Below are 19437 nucleotides of genomic sequence, written 5' to 3'. Positions count from 1 at the left end.
GAATTGAGATCCCGAAATAACTATCTCTGCCAAAATTACTTCATCAAAAAACTAGTACTTACTAACTTATGTGAATTTTTTTTAAATACTTGAGGCCAAATTATCAAAAAAATCTCTTAATATTACAAAAGCATATAAATCCAAAGAAAATACCCTCTCAGCAAATACGGTAACCAGATGTTCGCAAAACAATAGGAAAGTCATAATAGGCTAAGAAACTTGTCTAAAAAACAGAAAACGAAAAAACAATTTTTGCTATTTTTTGTCACATTTCTCAACAAAAAAAAATGATTCATATACACAAACTGTGACCAATTGTTATCAAAAATTTGCTCAAGTAGAAGAGGTCCTTTCAATACCCATTTGAGCCAGTAAAACAAAACAATCGCCAAAAAACGCAAAAAATGGCCCGAAAATCAGCGAAATACATGAAAAACCTCCGAATTAGCATAAAATTCAAAATAATTTCCGGAAACCTTCAAACCACTACCAAAACCAGCCTAAAATTAAAACAAAATCATAACCAAATCTCTGAACCAAAAAATGAAAAAGAACTGCCTGTAAAATGCCGCACGTGAACAAAAAAATTCGCTCGCTTAAAGTATTTTTTCACACCTCAATTTCTCGCTCTCTAGAAAACAGGGATATGAACAAAAAATCACTCTCTTTTCGCTTCACTCTTCAATTTGTTCAGCAACAAACTCACTCCAAATTTTTTCACGTGTTTCATTTCCCGCTTCAAATTCACTCCAAAAAATTGATTAAAAAAGGACTTCTCCAATACTCCTCTTCGAGTCGTGAAAAGACAGCGCCCCAATACAATTCAAATTCTTTGAATTGTAAAAAGGAGAGCGCGTAAATAATAGCCGTTGAGAGGCTGACGGCGGCTATTAACAATGCCAAAGAATGCCAAAAAAACAACATTTGGCACAATGTTTCAGTTCTGAACAATCATAATCAAACAAAGGCCAATAAAACTTTGAAATATGCAAAAAACAGCAGTCTAAATATCCAATAAATGCCCCTTTTACACTTAGAATTCAAGCCTTCACGGCATTCTCAGTCCAAGGTGAACTTTTAGATTAGAGAAGCGATGAGGCACCGCATGACGAGGCAACACTGCCTTTTGGTGTTCTCTCGGTTCATTATGGGTGTATACAAAAAGTATAAAGATATATACATTTTTTTGTTTGTCTGTTCCGAAAACAATTTATTAATATTATTAACTTCACTTCCGGCTTTATACAAACTCTTATAAATTTATTGAAAATAATTTATGCCCAATTCATTTGTAACAGTCCAGCTCAAATTCACGGCGAACAACCGTTCAAAGATAACCTACTACTGTCGGTCGAAATTCTACCAAAGCACAGACGAGGATTTAATGGTGGCCTAGTTTAGCTCGGAAAGGGGCATAATGTCAGTGAGGCGCTCAAAATGATGGTATTAGAGGCCATTATAGACCGCTTCTCAAATTTATAAGGAAATTGGGACCAATTTTGGCGTAATTTTGATTTTATTTTCAGTAGTAAACTGCAGCAAAGAATTTTAGCGGTCTATATTTGCGCTAAAATTCTCTCAAATTATTGTTTTTAAACCAATTTTGGCACCATTTCTTGTAATTGTTTTGCAGATTTTGAAGAAACAGGTGCCCCAACAGAAGTCAGGTCTTCGGACGACAGGCGAGGGAAAATCGCGGCTGGTAGAAAAGTGGCGTGGTGCGATTTCATAATTGCCCTTTAAACCATGAACTTCTGCTTCCTCGGTAGATTCGGTGAACCGTTCTTTTAGAACTTACTAAGGCTCAAAGATAGCAACACAGCAACTTAATGCCCTCAGTATGTACCAGTTTATCCCGTTACAAGGGAGCAAAGGAAACGCGGAACATCAACGTCCAAGTGAAAATTTTTCATAAACAAGCGACTACAAAAATGATTTGAACAAAGTTCATGAGTAATATTAAAAATGATATAGCCGAACAGTACCGGAGAAATTTCTTCAAAAGACACACTGTAATTGTGAGCTTTCAATAGCAACCTGCTTAAACATGGAAGGGGTCATAACTTCATTAAGGGCTTCAAATAATGTTTTTAGTGTATATTATAGATTACTATAAAATGAAGATGAAAACAAATTCGACAAAATTTTGTTTCAATTTTAGTAATTATCTAAATTCTAAACGAGTGGACTTCATATAAGCACAATCAAGAAATTGAAACTGAAATCTGTCACTTAAACATTTACCATCACAATTGTGTATCACATTATCGTCACCAGACTTAAGAGCCGCAAGCCTAATAAAATAGGTATTCCAAATTTCGTTTTAGGTTAATAGAAAAAGTTTTTCAAATGTTCAAAATATTCTAAATTAGACGGATTCGTTGAGTTCAATTTGAAATAATCTCTAGCTCTTCAGTTCAAATTAAAGAAGAGATGAATTAGATTTACGACAGTGCACAGTCGCAACAGATGGACGTTGAAATGGACATTCCAGTGAACGTCAGCTGTTCGATCATCCTGATCCAATCTTCACTCCATACTTCAAACACTCAACTAACAGTTTCATACTCTTTAGGAACAATAGAATCCAGTTATTTCAATATTTTCCATCAACACCGGTCAACAACTTGTTAAATAACACTCTTTACATAAAGCAGCACTTTCAACTAAATAAAACAACCCGCCTTACTATCACCCCTACCCTTGCGCACCCCTTCCCTCTAATAACACAAAAAGAACAATTTTTAATACACAGAAAATTGTACACAAAAAGTTTTTTTATTTCTGTACAGTTAATTAGTTCTTTATAAATGATAACTATTATACACTCTCAGAATAAATCTCCCCTGAAAAATTTCTCACTCCGTTCACAAATTGCAAATAATTTTCCCTAACAGGCAGTTAATAGAAAGTATTTCTCCCTTATAACGGACATATTAATCCGCTAATCCACACTTGAATATTCTCTGTTGGGAGAACAATGAGTGAGAAAAAAGGGACAGAGACACTTGTTAAAGAGTCGCTCAGGGCAACTTCAATTTTTCCATGGCGCTTAGTCGGAAATAGCAGTTCACTTGGGTGTAAAAAAACGATTTCAGTCAATTACTTGTGTACATGATGCAAGAAATGATGCTAATATTCTCGAAGCACCAGGAAGCAATAACAATTTTCAGGATCTTTTCCGTTTGTGCCCCTCCCAGTACGTTATGCGCCCCCAGTTACAGAACACGTGTCATTACATAGTAAATCATTATGTAAAAATGTTGCACGTGTGTCTGGGGGTGCAAATAATATGCACCCACTAAGCTGGGGGGGGGGGGGGTCTTACAAACGGAAAACCCCATTTCAGTTGACCCCATTTCTTGTCCAGCAGCAACTTTAGGAAAACAATTTTTTTTTCGATTGATCATATACCATATAGCAAACTCAGTAATCTAATGTTTTCAGCATTTTGTCTTTTTCTGTTCTTTAAGTTTGTCTATTCAAGCGAACATATTTCTTACCCCAAGTAATCTTTGATAGCATTCAGTTCCTGTTGCAGAACATCACTGTGTTTCAGAGCCTCGTCTCTGGCTCTCGCCGCCTGCTGCAGCTCAGTCTAAAATAATGCATGACTCAAAGTTACTAATTAGCGATGGAAAACTAAAAACTAACCAAGGGGGCAAAACGCATCAAAATATCTGAAGTTTTAGTTTGTTTCACCCCCTGTATAACTCCTTATTAAACATAACCGACTATCGTCGGGCGAATTGCTTTCAAGCGACTGGCGAATCCATCAGGTGGGTGTGAGTGGAGTGGGGGGGGGGGGGGGTCAAGTGGTGGGGGTAGGGTTGTGGGAGAGCTGGACGAGAGGGGTCCAAATTGCCGGGTTGGAGGAGGGTGAACAGGGGGGGGGGGGAGAGGGTGGCGGTTGTCTGAGCGTGTGTGTGGGGGGGGGGGTGACAGAGGTGGAAGGGTCAAATTTTTCAGACCAAGAACCGCCCTTCACTGCCCTTGAAATGGTCTCCTCAAAACAGTTTCGGTGAATCGCATATTTAGAGACCAGCAAGGCGTAAGGCTCCACTTAGTGCTCTCCAGGCGCTACGCGTTTATCCGGTTTTTGAGGACGAAACAAATGAGTCAGACGGAAAATCGATTAAGCGAAAAATCGCATAAATAAAAGACCACAGGACTAATATAATTGCTACAAACTTTGTTTGAGAGCAATTAAAAACCGGTAACATTAACCTTCAATATAAGGGATACGGAGTGTTTGAGTAAAGAACTTAGGGATAACCACAATTCATCTAAACCCGAAAAAAATCCCGGCATACAATGAATTTACATTCTAAAGTTGAGGGAGGGGGATGGGCTTGAGTTGAGTCGATGGGTATAAAACTCCAAAAATTGTCCTACATACAAAGAATCAAGATCTCAGCATTTCCGCAACCTTGCGAAAACTATTTAGGCTCTTAGACAACCCCGTTTAGAATACCCAATGCACCATATTTTACCGTTTCATTCCATGTTCAAGATGACAAGTTACGAAAATTCGGTAAACAGGCGAAAAATGAGCCCAAAAACTGTAAAAGAAAAATTCACAAAATAGTAAACGTTAAACTATTTGAGGTAATTGAGTGCAAAAAATGCTTGAGCGATATCTGAAAAAGACAGAAATACTTTTCCAGGAAAAGGCTGAGGGCTTTTCATAACTTTAAAAAATGCATAACCTGATGTGACCTTGAATAGTTTGGCAATTATTGCATAAAAATTTTACCCAGATAATCCGATAATATTCAACAGGAAAAAAATCAAACAATGAAAGATTCTTTGTCACGGTGAATATAATTTATCAGAGCATAAAACGATCAAAGCATTCATTTCAGATAAATTTAAATGTGCATATAGTGTTTATGTTTCTTCGTTCACTCTAACAGCCTTTTTGGCGTTTTGCCTAAATTATGCTGTCAACTTTTCAATGCCTGACTTCACCATTTATACGGCACTAAGAGGAGCAAAAGTCGCAGGCACTTCTCAGCGTACAGAAAACCATTTAGTTGCAAGTACAAAAGTATTACGGCATAAAGATTAATAATTTTTGTTTAGTACAGGCGTTAGAAAATAAATATAACCGACTAATATCGAGCGAATTCCTCTCAAATGACCATAGCAGCTAGCTGGGGCTGAGGGATGCCAGCACTAGGCGTGGGCGGGGGTAAGCAGAGTGGGGGCGGGGTTAAGCGTTGGGTGGGGGTAACGTTGGGAAGGAAGTACGAGAGGGGGTCCAAATTACCATTTGGAGGAAGGATGATGGTGGAATGTTGGGGTGGGGTGACTGAGGGGGAGTCAAACGTTTAAAACTGAGAACCGCCCTTCACACCATGAAGTTGTCTAATCAAAACAGTTTCACCGAATCGCACACTTAGCGAATAGTGAGGCGTATAGCTCTAAGAGAGCTGCTCGGCTACTTAGTGCCCTCCAGGCGCTACCTGTTTATCCCGTTTTTGAGGACGAAAAGTTATAAAAGGGCCAGACAAAATATCTGTCAGGCAAAGATCACAGTACTAAAATAATTGCTACGAAATAGATGCTTCGGCCAAAGCTAAGTCAAGGAAATTTGAAGGAAAACAATTGCCCACTGTCGACAAAAATTCCTGCAAAAGACACGTGGCTTTTAATTCTTGACACCCTAACCCTGCCGTCATAGGTTATTACAAATTGCAATCGTGCTGATTGAAATTATCAACGGCATTTGATAACAGACACTTATATTAGTTGTAAATTATTGCAAACGAGCTGCATTCCTATTTCTTGACTTTTGGTAGTAAAACTATCAATATAGCTCCCAAATTCAAATTACAGCAGAAAAATGCTACCAAAAAACATTTTTAAAAAGAAGTTATATAGATCATACGCAGCAGTGGTATTATGACAAAACCCAGGATCCAAACCTTTCAACATTTCCATTTATAGTATAAATTGATGCCTCATTAACAGTTTCGGTTAGGTATATAGTTAGAGACTAATAATTTCTAACAAACTGCACTCGGGTTTCACCAATTTTAATGTTTCGCCTGACTGAAGTCAAATCCGTCAATTGAAAAAACGACCAAGCCTTAAAAAAATCACGTAAAAAGACGAAAAGGACCTAAAAATTACTGCAAAATTTGTTTGAGAGCTTTTAAACAAAGATTTAACCTCGAAAACTGCGTATCAAAAACTGATATCGCTTTAATCTCCTCAGTGACTACATCTTCGAACTTAATCGAAAATGTACAAACAAGATCTCATATCCAGACATAATTGTTTACCTAATGTCTGGACAACTTTTCTCAGAATGAAAGCCGGCTTTGCAATCCAATTTTCCCTTGATGTAAAATTCTCAATCGGGGTGCAAATCAACAACTCCCACTACTTTAGCAAATTTAACCTCAACTGAGCAATTCCCACTTTGAGTCCTTTCTACCTTTTGATCTCTTCAATTTATTCACAATTTGATCATGAACTGATCCGACATCTTGGCAAACATTTCACAGACATTCTTTGACCAACTTGACATTTCACAAACTTCATTCTCTCGATTTTTTTTAAATTTCTGTTTACTTCGTGTCTTTTTGCGAATGTTTTCACGGGATTCGTATACAGACAAAATTTTGGTTAAAAATTGTTTGTTTGTCTCAATGCGAGAAGTGGGAAAATCAGTCTGGAAAAAGTTTACCTAAATGAAAACAGCCATCACAATGTAAACAGGAATAAACATGTGATGAATGGATAGTAAACAGAGGTTAGCGAGCGGCAATTAATACATTGAAGCAAGAGTGGTTTTGTGTCTCAAATGCTTTGTGTGGGGAGGATAATAGTTGAGAATTTTATAGTGGGCACATTTGGCTTATTGAATGAGTTTCAGTTATGCATATTTGATGAGGCCAATGAGGTAGATTTAAATGGAGTTAAGTACTACTGTTTTAATTGAAAGACCATCTCTACAGATGAAAAACAGCAGCATCAGGCACCAGTCATAAGTACATTCATTATACACTGTCACAATTAGCCGAAAACTCGCGCTCATAAATCTCTTAGATTGAAAAACAACTTAATGGATCCAGAACCGGCCACTCAATTTTTCAGCTGCTTTGAGAGAAAAAAGTTTGGCTTTTCGAGATCGAGGAGAGATTGAAGTCTTTAGAGGCTAATTACATTTTTCAATATACGGCCGGCATAATAAATGAATTGGGGTGCAATAAACCGTAAAGATTAATTCAAGTTGAGACAAACCCTCGCAAACTTTAGGGAAATTGATAAAAATTGATAATTGCAATTTTTGAGTTGAAGAATTGTTAAAAAAAATATATAGATTAGCCAGCGAGAAACAAAACCAATTTCACGAGCTTTGCATTATAGCCAAATTTCAAAACTTACCAAATTTGTTCTACAACAACTAAAGAACTTTTGAAAGTGCTAAACTTACCAACAAAATTATAGCAAAAATTTTAGATTTTTTCGACCCAATTATCATATTTAAGTTTTTCAAAAGCGCAAAAATGCCACCAAGATTTTTCACAAATATTATTGTCATCAATGAGCGCAACAAATATAGCTCGTAACCGGTAAGAAAGAAACTTGAAGGCTCGAAATTATTGAAACCCTTCTTAATCATAGCACTAAAACTACCGACTTCAAATAATTGCCCGATTTACGCCTACTCTCATGCCTACAAAGATATAAACAGGATATACTACTTTGAAATAGTTAGAAAGTATATCAGACTTAGACACCAATAAGGAGCATCTCATATATCTGATGTCTGAAATGAATATTAGTCCAATCAATAATTCGAATAGAGAGAAAGAGTAAAAATTGGGAGAACCAATCGATAGCCCAAGCCCCTTCCTTGTTCCCCCAACTCATCACCCGGGAGAGAGGAAAAGAAGGGGAGTGAAGAAAGAAGAGGAGGAAAAGTTATAGGAATTGAGGGAGTGAAAGTACACTCTAACTTAAGTATATGCAAACAACTACTTACACACTATCTATTCATCTATCTACCTATTTATATCTATATCCAGTTAGTACAATATACCCGACGTTATTATGATTATCCCTATCAATAATGCCGCTATCAATACTAACTGATCATATCAAAATAAAGACAATGGTACCGAAAATTGATACAATGCAGAAAATCATGCACATCAATCAGTGCAAATTTAACTTTGACAAAAAACAAATCAAAATATGAAAATATTTTTTAAAATTGATCAACAAAGTAACGTTAAGTGCGCCAAATAACTTGGAACTTGATTATATCACAATATGCAAGTTGAGTCGATAGGTCAAAGGAAATCTAATGAGAAGCGACGATTACTACACTTAAAACAGACCAATTTGAATTTATTTTTTTTTCAGTACGTCTTCTCTATCTTTTTCGGCTGAGAGGACAATCGCGCTAATTGTGGCCAAACAAGAGGGTGTTGAGAAAATATCCGAATAAAAAATTAATCACTAACTTTTCAGCATACTTCATCCAAAATTCAATTCTTTTTCTAATTCGATTCAATTTGGTTGAAGCCAACTCTCCACTTTTCAAATCAATCTTCGCTCTCTTTTCTCTCTCACCCCCTCCCCCGTGCCCCGCGGAGAGCAGTTGATAAATTACCTTTAGGCCTTTATTTATTATTTACATCAAGCGTTCAACACAACAACGGCAGAGTCAACAAAGCTTTAAACGTCAGTGGATGGATAGCAGCATCGTTGATGCAAATTTGTCCAAACAGCTTTCTCAACATATCATGTTTTCACTCTGTCAACACAACAACTATCTTTCGCCACGATATTTATAAGTATAGTTTGTTGGCAGCCTTGATCTTTCAAAAGATTAACTATCGCCCAAATTAACAATCAATTTTAAGTTAACAAAATAGTGAGTTTGACTGATTTGTTTCAAATGCAATCATGTTTTGATTGGAAATGTCCGCGATCAACAAAATGCAAACAGAGAAAATAAAATCCAAAACATGTTATACCTGATTGATAAACCTTCATTTGCTTAGCAATTAGCAAATCCTCATTAGCAAAATTCCAAAAACGATCGCCCGTGATGAGCCATTAATCACAGCTTTGAGGTATTAGAATCTGAAAAATCTCGCTACAAAGAAGTGCAACGCATAGCTAGAAAGGACAAACAATTCATTGAAAAAATACATAACATAACCGACTAACATCGGGCGAATTGCTCTCAAACCACCGGCGAGCGGTTGGCTTCGTCAGTAGCCAGTTGGGGCTTAGGGATGCTAGCTTTAGCTAAATTGAAGAGTTGTGGGGTGAGCGCAGTGGGACCACCCTTCCCACCATAAGTAGAAGTCTCCAATACAGTTTCTGTGATTCGCATACTTTGAGACGAGTGAGCTGAAAGGCTCTAAGAGTAATTAATGTCCGCTAGGCGCTACCTGTTTACCCCATTTTTGAGTACGAAAAGTCAAATGGGTCAGACAAAAAATCGGTCAAGCAAAAAATCGCATGAAAAGACCAACAGGACTAATATAATTGCTACAAACTTCGTTTGAGAGCAATTAAAAATTGAACACTTTAGAAATTGTGCAATTTTGAAAACTCATAGAAACTGCGCGAAACTTTAAGCGCTTGAGTAAAGAACTGGAACAATCTGCCGAGTTTTGAGAATCGTATCCAACATTGCTGATTTCAAAAAGATCTTGAAAAATATCTCTTCCTTTGTGCTTTTTAAACCGATATTTGGCGCTGAGCCTTAGTTATTTGTATAATAATTCCACTTTTGAGCTCCTGTATAAAAAGTGGTAGAACCTCCAATACTATTATTATTTGCGTTTTAAACAAATCAGTGAAAATGGAATGCCTCAAATTGAGTACGAGGTGTTGAGTACGAGGGGAAGAAGAAACCGCCGAACTGCTCTTCACACCATTAATTTATTTCTTATCGGAAGCTTCGGTGAATTGTACATTTAAAGATTAGTGAAGCTCTGCGACTTAATGCTCCCGGTGTCACCTGTTTTTCAGAACAAAAAACTGTCAGGGGAAAAACAGATCAAGCAAAAAATCACATAAGAAGACCGCAATACAATAGTAAGTCCCATAAAGTTGCAACACAAGCGAACGTTCGAAAAACTCGGGACATACAAATGGACAGTTTTTTTGCTAGATATCTCCATGTTCTATATTTGAACTTTGACCTTTGAAACGTTCGATAGCGTTGCACCTCTATGGAACTGACTATACTCTATTTGCAACAAACTTTGTTAGAGAGCAATTAAAATTTTCATTTTAAATTAGGGAATAGGACTAAGAAATTGTGACATTTGTCAAAATTTTGGCATCACAGAAATTAACAATGACCTTTTCTACAACATCAAAAAATACAAAAATTAACTAATTGAAAAAGCAGGAGAGCAAAAATCTCCAAGTAGATGCCGTTTCGGCCTTAGCAGCAATTGACACCTTGTTCCGTATTGCCGTGACCTTGAGCACCCTCGTTCATGCATACTTGATTCAACTTTGTTTAATATAAATACCATAACATAATCTTATAACTTTAACGACTAAAAACATCGGCAACAATCCTCAGCAGACAAGTAAACCTAAGTATATTCATATTAACGTTCGAGGAGATAATCTATTAGCTTCAACTTTAGTTTATGCCCAAGCGCCATACAGAATCATATAGATAATGTAAAGCGTGCAAGAGAATATTTAGGGGGATAAATTTGACGCACATGACACGACGTGCAGAAAGAAAACGTGACAAATCAATGGAAGAAGTACCATAAACAACGCAGCATAATTCTAGGCTTATGGCTTTAGTCTGCTACTGTAGTGAATTTGAACTTTACTCAGATTCATAGGCTGAACAATAGTTGCGTTAATATTCTTTCAACAGGATGAGCGACGAATGAAACTTCTCCGAGAAGCCAAAACGATTTTACTCATAGAATGTTATAAAAACAGGAATGCTATTCAAGACCAATTATTAGCCAATTTAGTTTCAGGAAACATCAGTACAACAAAGCAAATTTGCAGCGTCAAGCTGATGAAATCCGGCCAGAGTCAAGAGACCCTACAAAGGTTACAGTTTAGGCGTTAATTTTTTAAATTCAGAGATCGAAAACTGTACGATTTTCGATGTCTCTAAAAGGTTGCGGGTAAGTTGGAATGATTCGACTTATTTATCATAAAAATGAAAAACTACCAAGCCTACTAAATACTTGAAACGCATACTTGGAGACTAATAAACATCTATTGGCACTGTACAGCAACTCAAGATAATCGATGAGAATGGCCTGAAAGATTTTCAACTTGTATCTGTATTATTGACAAAAAAGAACCTAACAAAATAACATTTAACAAAAACAAATCTATTAACAAAAATATTTTGATATTGAGGAAACTGTAGTGTTTATCATGAGTTCACAATAGTCAGAACACTTTAGTTGTCCAAATTTGTTCACACGTAATTCTCGTCCCTATTGCCTATACTGTTCAATCGCCCAGGGCAACTGTTGAAATCTCCCCTCAATGCTGTGAAGAGAGCGAAAACAGGAGAGAGAGAGACAAGAAATGCTGTAACTTATCACTACTCAGCTCTAAACAGGTGCACACCAATTATCTGTCTCCACTTTTCACACTTCCACCCAAAATAGCCCCAAACCCCCACCCTCACCCCTCACCGGTCGCCCCACAAGCACGCCCGCCCGCCTGCAACCCTCAAGACTAGAAGTAGCGGCAGTAGAAGTATAATAGAAGCAGTAATAGTCCCTCTTATTCCACATAGGAAGAGAAAGAGGAAGGGGAAATTGCCCCGAAACAAATTGAAGATTGCAGCAACACCTTTTCAACAACATCACTTATTTCATGCTTCAACACTTGCAAATAATCAAATAAATGTTTTACACATTTTAAATTTAAACAGACACAAAGAGTCAAAATTTAGCCGAAGACCATAGTAATAGTAATAGTCATTAACCCCCGTTGTTTATCAAGACTGTTATCTTAGATATTTGAAAAAAAAAATAATTCAAGCGGTATTATGTGCTCAGATGAACGGAAAAGATTAAATAGGCAACCGAAAAGAAACGGAAAACAATCTTTTCTGAAAAAAGATGTAAAATTTGCAATAGTAACTGAAGCCAATTGTGTAACTCCTTCTGCATAAACAAACTTTCTTATATTTTTTTTAAAAACTGATACTGATGATATTAAACGTGTTGGGGTGGGGCAATTTTTCATTACAGTTGAAAGTTTTGTCGAACGACTTTCAGTTGCTTTCATTAAAAAATACCAAGAAATAGTACGTTAAATTATTGGAGTCAATAGTTAGGTTTCATTCCGCCTCAAAATGAAAGTATAAAGGGACAAAGAGTCTCGATAATATGCGATGGCACAATGTTCCTACCCCGCTCATCCACAATATTTTAACAGCTGTCTTCGAATTGAATCAGAGATAGACTGCCTCCTCTAAGCAAATAGTTCAAAGTTAAAATATGATAGATTACAAACCTCTGCACAAAATTAAACTCATACCAGTGATATCATTTTTTTTAAAAAAAATTACACTAGATGAAAACGACAAACGAAACAACACATGAAATCAGTTCTAACGCATTTATTCAAGTAGAAACTATTTTATCAACAGAACTAATTTTACCAAAAAACAAAAACATGACTCCAAAAGTGAGCCCAGGTCTTAAAAAAAACGAAAAATGAACCCTGCACACACTTAGAAATCTAATCTAAATTGAGAATGCAAAATTAGATTAATTTCAAACAGAGGTTACTAAGCTGTTACCTCAGAACAAAAAATTCACAAAAATTTTTGAAAAAAGTATCCAGCCATTTACAATCTTCTATTTTGCCGCTAGTACAATCAATGAGGTCTTTTATAACTTAGACTGTACCAAACCTACAAAAAAACGTACAGCCAAAACAAAAAATACAGAACTTTCAATAAAAAACAAATAGTTTCAAATTAATCAATACCATTAACTATAAAAAGAAATAAGGTAGCCTTATTAGAACTCGGGAGAAAAACAAAGGGACCTGTCATTATCGTGACATCAGTTTTCATTTCACTTGATTAAACAATAGAATAAATGGATGGAACAACAGACATTAAAGAAATTACGCGTTTTGAAAACAGTCCCCTTTATCAAGTGAACAAGTGATTTTTACAAACAACAAAAAATGAGGTCCAGAATTCATCATCTATCCCGTTTTCGGAGGTTCAAATTGCAAAAACTCTCAAGTAACATTTTTGATATTAACGAACTTGCCTGACCTCTCATTTTTTATTCAACTCTAGGAGCTCAATTTAGATGTTAGAGAGCAAAATTTAAAAAAAATAACCTCTACACTCACATAAATCTAAACTATGAACTAAAGTGCAAATATGGTCACCCCAGCTAGATGGTCATGATCTAAGTCATGAGTGAGATAACTTAGTTTCGACCTGACTAACACACGCTTAAAAAATGATACTTTTAGCGAACTAGTAATCAGATAACAAAAACCCACTTATGCAACAGAAAGCTGAAAAAATCCTGAGTAAAACTACAATTTATAAATATCTTTGGTGCTAAACTTTGAAAACAAAATAACCTCACAGAAAGTTTCAAAACTCATATTTCTAAGAACAAGCACAACCGTTTGAGTATGAAGCAGCTAGAACCTTCTGTTGAGATGAATAATTTACAATAATAATAAGTTTTGAAAAACATTTTAACAAATTAACAAGAGCAAGCAGAACAATTGATAGGTCAAATTGTAAACAACCAAATTCAACCAAAAAAGCCGCGTGAAAACAATATATACAAAACTCTCCAAATTAAAGGAAGTCATTTTAAATTTTATAACTATGATTAGCTATCATTTGGAGGGAATTTTGGATTCGGATCCACCGCACTTCTGAAATAGTAAGACTTTAAATGGGATTCATGCGCAAGATAACGAAAACAAATAACAAAGTCAGAACTCAAAATTCACTTATAATTTTCCAAAACATTTAGTGCCGCGTCTAAAAACCACCAGCCGTGAACTGTAGCCTCAACCTCTGAAATCAATGAGGGCTTTCATTACTCAGACAGCATTAAAACTGTAGATAAAAAAGATAGTCAAAACTAAAAACTCAACAAACTTTCTTTTACTAAAAAGAAGTTTCAAAGTATTCCATTCCATAAACTGTAAAGTGTCAACTCATATAAGTTCATTTTGACTGTCTGTGCGACCTGTCAGTATTAAGACTCAGTATCAAAACAAATCAGTATCATTACAACGTCGAAGAATTGCTCTCGAACGGCGAGTGGGAGCTCTAACCAATTGCAGCCTGCTTCAGTGGGAGAGGAAGGAATGGGTATATCCTGAATGCCACAAAGAAATTCACTAAGATGCTTCAAATAACCTCATTAGAGATGATTATATACCACTATTAAGACCTAAAGTGAAAAACTGGCACCAGTTTTTGCGGACTTCATCATTTGACTTTTAGTATTAAAGTGCCACCAATTGAGTTCAGCTGCTTGAAATTGTGAATGAGAGAGAACATAAGATCACACAAAACGCAGAAAGTCACGGGCGTAAAAATAACTCAAAAAGTCAAAAAATGGCTAAGCAAAAATTTTGCATAAAAAGACGTTTACAATAATTGCTTCTTTTCGAAAGCAATTAAAAAACAATTAGTTAAATTTAATTTAATGAAAACGCTTAGGGCTAAAGTCAACCAAATCATTAATTGCAGCAGACCAATTCAGACAATAGCACATATTCACCACTGAAACAAATGGCATTTAATTTACCTCGCCAGAAAATCACACAAAAAAAAGTCAATTCGCAGCAAAAAAAAACGAATTTGGTTCTTTGATCCCGAAAATTTAGATCCAATTCCAATTTTATTTTAGACTAACAGAACACAATAAAACAAGACCATCGATATCTCTTCAGGGTTACTAAAACCCGTACATATTCGAAATGTCAATTAATTGTTCAAAAATTATCAAAAATCTATATAAAAAAATCTAAAAATGTAACAAAACAGTGTGAAAAGTGAAATGTTCAAAAACTTGGGTTCCAAACAATTAATAATAAAACCAACTTGTTGTAGCTGTCACACAGAGCTGCAATTCCCAGGTAATTTTGACGGCGCATATTTGATACGTGCGCATATTGCCGTTTTTAGTTGGTACCCTGGTTGCATTTGTATAATAATAATAATAGATATAGTAGTACAGTGTGACTGCATATCCATAACTTGCTTGTGACGCGTCGACCAGTCTGCAACTACGCCGTGCATAGTGAATGGCATGCCGTCCCCGGGGTAGAAGGACCAGGAGGGGCACTGTCAACATCAGGGGAAAGGAAGGCGGATTACCCTAAGCAGTGTGGTCGTATAGGACTGATGGTATAAAGTTCAGCCATTTGGATACCCCTACTGGTCTTTCCCACAGGTCAATCACTTTCAGGTCCGTGGTGTTCTTAGTGCAGCTGAAAAAATGGTTTACGTCAAGTGGTTTTACATCATATTTGGGACAGCGGTCATCAATATTGTTACATCCTCCTCAGGTAAGAGTTTAGCTGGGGACGGCATCCAGTTCTCAGTTGTGCCAATCGTATAAGTGCAATTCGTGGCAGTGTTTGTTCTACTATCTTTGGCGGAGGTGCGCCTAGTTGCTCGCTGTCTTTGTTCAGCTGAGTATGAACCGTGTGTCGATTGATATTTTTGAGCGCACTTTTGTATTCTGTGCAAATTAATTGCTTTTTATAGTTTGTGTGTTGTTTCACGCGGTCCCTATAAGTATCATTTAGTGTCTCATGGAACGAAAACTAGTTGAAGAGGTTGTTTTACGATCAGCACGATGGTTTTGATATATTCCGGCTAGAAATTGCTCTGCTAAAATTTCTGCGTGAGCTTTAACGGGCAGCATTTCACCCTCATCGTGTAAGTCATTGATGTCGGACATTTTTACACAGCCAGAAATTGTGCGAAGAGCATCGCTTTGTAGCGTTTGCAGGTGGCTCCAGTTTGTATTGCTGATTGTGGAAGCCCAAATGGGAGCAACGTAGTTCAGGACGCTCCGACCGATTGCTTTTAAGTCACAGAGTGTCTTCTGTACTAAGTCGCTACCAGCAACCTTTTTCAGAAAAGAATGTTTTGCGCTTTTTTAGTTTCTCTTTGTTGCTTCTTACATGTTTTCTAAAACTGAGCATACTATCGAAAGTAACACCCAGTATTTTGACTTTAGACTTTAATGGTATTGGTGAATTGTTGATAGTGAGGTGTGGAACAAAATTGGTCTCCTTGCTCCAGGTGGTGAACACAATTGCACTTGACTTTTCAGCTCATAAGTTAACTTTTCTGGACTCTAGCCAGTCGTGTGAAGTAACTAGGTATGCAGTTACCATGCCAGGTATTTTTCAACCTGTGGGCTAGATGAAGTAAAAGTTATTTCATATGTTTTGGGAGTAGAGGCAGCTTGCTCATGTAGATGAAGAGCATCGGCGATAGTACACTACCTTGGGGGACACACTTTTTGACTTCTCAATTTTGATTTTTTATTGCTATATTCTACTTCAGAAAAACTGCCCTGTAAGTATGAAGCAACCCATCTTTTAGTGCTATTCGTTACTTATGCCTCGAGTATGTCTCTTAGTAGTATGTTGTGATCAGCAAAGGCTACCAGTAGAGCACCGTTGCAGTTGCAGGGTTTCTTTTGATTGCCTTTTTCTATATTGTTGGTGACAATATTGAGAGCTGTTGTTGTGGAGTGCTCAGGTCTAAAGCCATACCGATGTTCTTTTAGAGTACATTTTATATAGTCACTTAGTAAGAATTTTTCTGTTAGTTTTGAACTGGGAGAAGAGTGCCATTGGTCTAAAGCGTTTAGATTCGTCTATGGGTTTTCCCGGCTTGTGTAGTGGTATAAGCCGGGCAACTTTCCAGATTTTCGGGAACTTTGCACTGTTTACAGAACGGTTTACGGTGCCAGTGAGGTATCTCATTGCTATGGGGCTTAGATGGTACAAGTGGATAGGCGCTAATCTATCTCGGCTACGCGCCTTAATTTTCTTTGTCTCTTATAGCTTCGTTCACTGTGTTACACTTAAATATTCAGCCCTCTATTTCCAGTTTCCTTATTGTTCTTAGTATATTACTTTTCTGTTTTTTTTTTCATTTTTCTTGGGGTGTGGAGTGTATTGTTGGTTAAACTTGTTGGCGCATTTCCTTGAATGATGGCGAGGAATAGACTTATTAGCGTCAAAATATATGACCCTGTTTGCAGGTGGTTTAGCTTTAATTGACAAAAGTCCTTTTACTGTGCTCCAGATTTTAGAGCTGTAATCTCTGTAAATAAGTGTTTGTACAAACTCGATCCATTTTTTGCGCTTTTGACTTTGAACATGTTTGTCTATTTCGTGGTTTACTTGCGTTATTTTGGGGTCCCCTGGATGATATCTTTGGATTTCATCTCTTTCTTAGAAAGCGTTACTGCCTCGCTGGGAATATTGGCAACCACTGTTCTGAATCTTCCTTGTGAGGTATTCCTCCGAGCCGCTGCATTTATGGCTTTCCTTAAGATCTTCTCCTCGTGGTAGACATTTGCTGGCCTCTGTTGTTTCTTCAGTTTTAATTCAATGTTGTCTTTAAAATTTGCCAAGTCAGCTTTGCGGAAGTTGATGAAAATTCTTTGTAGTGTTGTTTGTGTGATGAGTTGATAGGTAATGGAAAAAACTATTGGTAAATGATCTGAGCCTAATGCGTACTCCGTACGGCAGTAGATGGTCATTGCTATGCTTGAGCTGGCGCGAGTGATGTCGGATGAGCTTTTACAAGAATCGGTTAATCTTCTCCTGACTTTTTCGTTGAGTACTACATGATTAGAGGTCTATTTCACTTGTAATATGGTTTTCTCTTGTGTCTTCCGGTAGCTTCGAGTGCCATAGGCTATGACGATTGAAATCACCGACAAAAATGCAGACATCTGATTCAAGTAATTTACTGATTGATTTCTTGCATCCTGTATCACAGCTAGACAAAGGTGGTATCTAGGTGTTCACTAGTTTGATGTTATAACCACCTGCCGTGAGTGCTACGGCTAGGACTTCTAGGTGTTTGTCAGAAGTCTAAGTTTTAGTTCTTGAAACAAAATTTTGTCCTTAAGGACAAAAGCTACCCCTCCAATTTTGCCTCTTTCTTGGGGCCTATTTTCTTGGATTATGCAGTAGCGAGATGGGATTTTGAGGGTGGATTTTTCATTGAGGTTGGTCTCCTGGACGGCAGCTATTTGGATGTCATTTTCCTGCATCCAGTCTATGATGGTGACTAGTTTTTGTTTGAGACCATTACAATTCATTTGATGAATGTTGAGGTGTGTCGTGAGTGGGAAAACTTTGCCTTGTACTTGCTTCTATTATCTTGCTCCAAGAGCAGCGCTTAGAGACAAACTTGTTGATCCATTGCTCTATGGACTTTAAGTTGGTGCAATTCAGGTGTACCCATCTTCCGCGGCCGCACCAGACGCCGTATTGATTCCAGTTGCTACGGTGACAAATATCAAGAAGCGTTTGCCGGGGTTTGTTTTAGCGTTGCCGAGGATGAGAAGAAGCAGGGCAAATATGTGTTTCCCAGTCAAATGCATAATAGGGACCAGAGAGACTGGGCTTGCCTGATCCCGCCGCAAAACCCGTTTCGCTCAGTCTGTGTACAGTGTGTATGGATCCTCGGAGCGGTTGCCCGCTCGTGGTTCCGCTGCGTAGAGGCGTCCATACTTCAGAACCAAAAAAACAAGTAGATTTACGCCTCGACCCAATTAAAATAAAATTAAGCTGACTAACGAGCATCTATAATCGACTGCTTGACTGCATTTTTAAATTGTTTTGCAGAAAGACTGCTCTTTGAATACAAGTTAAGCAAAGAATGAACGCACCCTGCAATAATATTTGACCAACAAAATGATCATTTGGTTTTAAACATAACAATCCATTACGATTTATCATTGTTACGATTTTAATTTTAAAACACCGACCAAGGTTTAGTAGCAACGGATTTGGAGTTAGCAATGACAATCTCAGCGTAAATTATCAAAAGTCTGAGTTTCATTTCCGACTTAACAATTTTTCTACGAGTCTTGCCAAAATTGTGTCAAGTATCCGTTAAAACGGAAATCTTTTTTCAAAGCAAAAATTTCGTAATAACTGAAAAGTATTGACAAAATGCGAGGACGCAGATTTTAAAAAAGCAGCTTTAATGGGAATAATTAAACCTGGATTTTAAAATTTAATTCGGAAAGCAAATTATCATAAAACTTCTGTTTAGTCGAGTACTTTATAAACACAAGAACTTTGCGATAACAGGTTTGTTAAGTTGTTTTATAACTTTTTTCAATTTCCTAAAAATGGGACTGAAAACGAGTTTTCAGTCCCCATTTTCATTCATAAAAATAATTC

At 37.0% G+C, this 19437-nt stretch overlaps 1 protein-coding gene across 4 annotated transcripts in view; it reads right to left on the bottom strand.

Moving 5' to 3' along the window:
• Nucleotides 1-19437, bottom strand: part of LOC142337856 (uncharacterized) — a 77846-nt gene that overhangs the window by 13874 nt on the left and 44535 nt on the right. For all 4 annotated transcript variants that reach the window (XM_075387447.1, XM_075387448.1, XM_075387449.1 and 1 more), the window contains one exon: nucleotides 3504-3598. In XM_075387447.1, coding sequence (XP_075243562.1) covers nucleotides 3504-3598 — 95 coding nt within the window. The remainder of the gene's footprint in view (nucleotides 1-3503; nucleotides 3599-19437) is intronic.

The sequence above is a fragment of the Convolutriloba macropyga genome, chromosome 4, assembly GCF_964194025.1.
Source record: "Convolutriloba macropyga chromosome 4, txConMacr16.3, whole genome shotgun sequence".
NCBI classification, from domain to species: domain Eukaryota; kingdom Metazoa; phylum Xenacoelomorpha; order Acoela; family Convolutidae; genus Convolutriloba; species Convolutriloba macropyga.
Note: the sequence above shows the minus strand (reverse complement) of the source record. Positions and strands in the feature narration are given on the sequence as shown.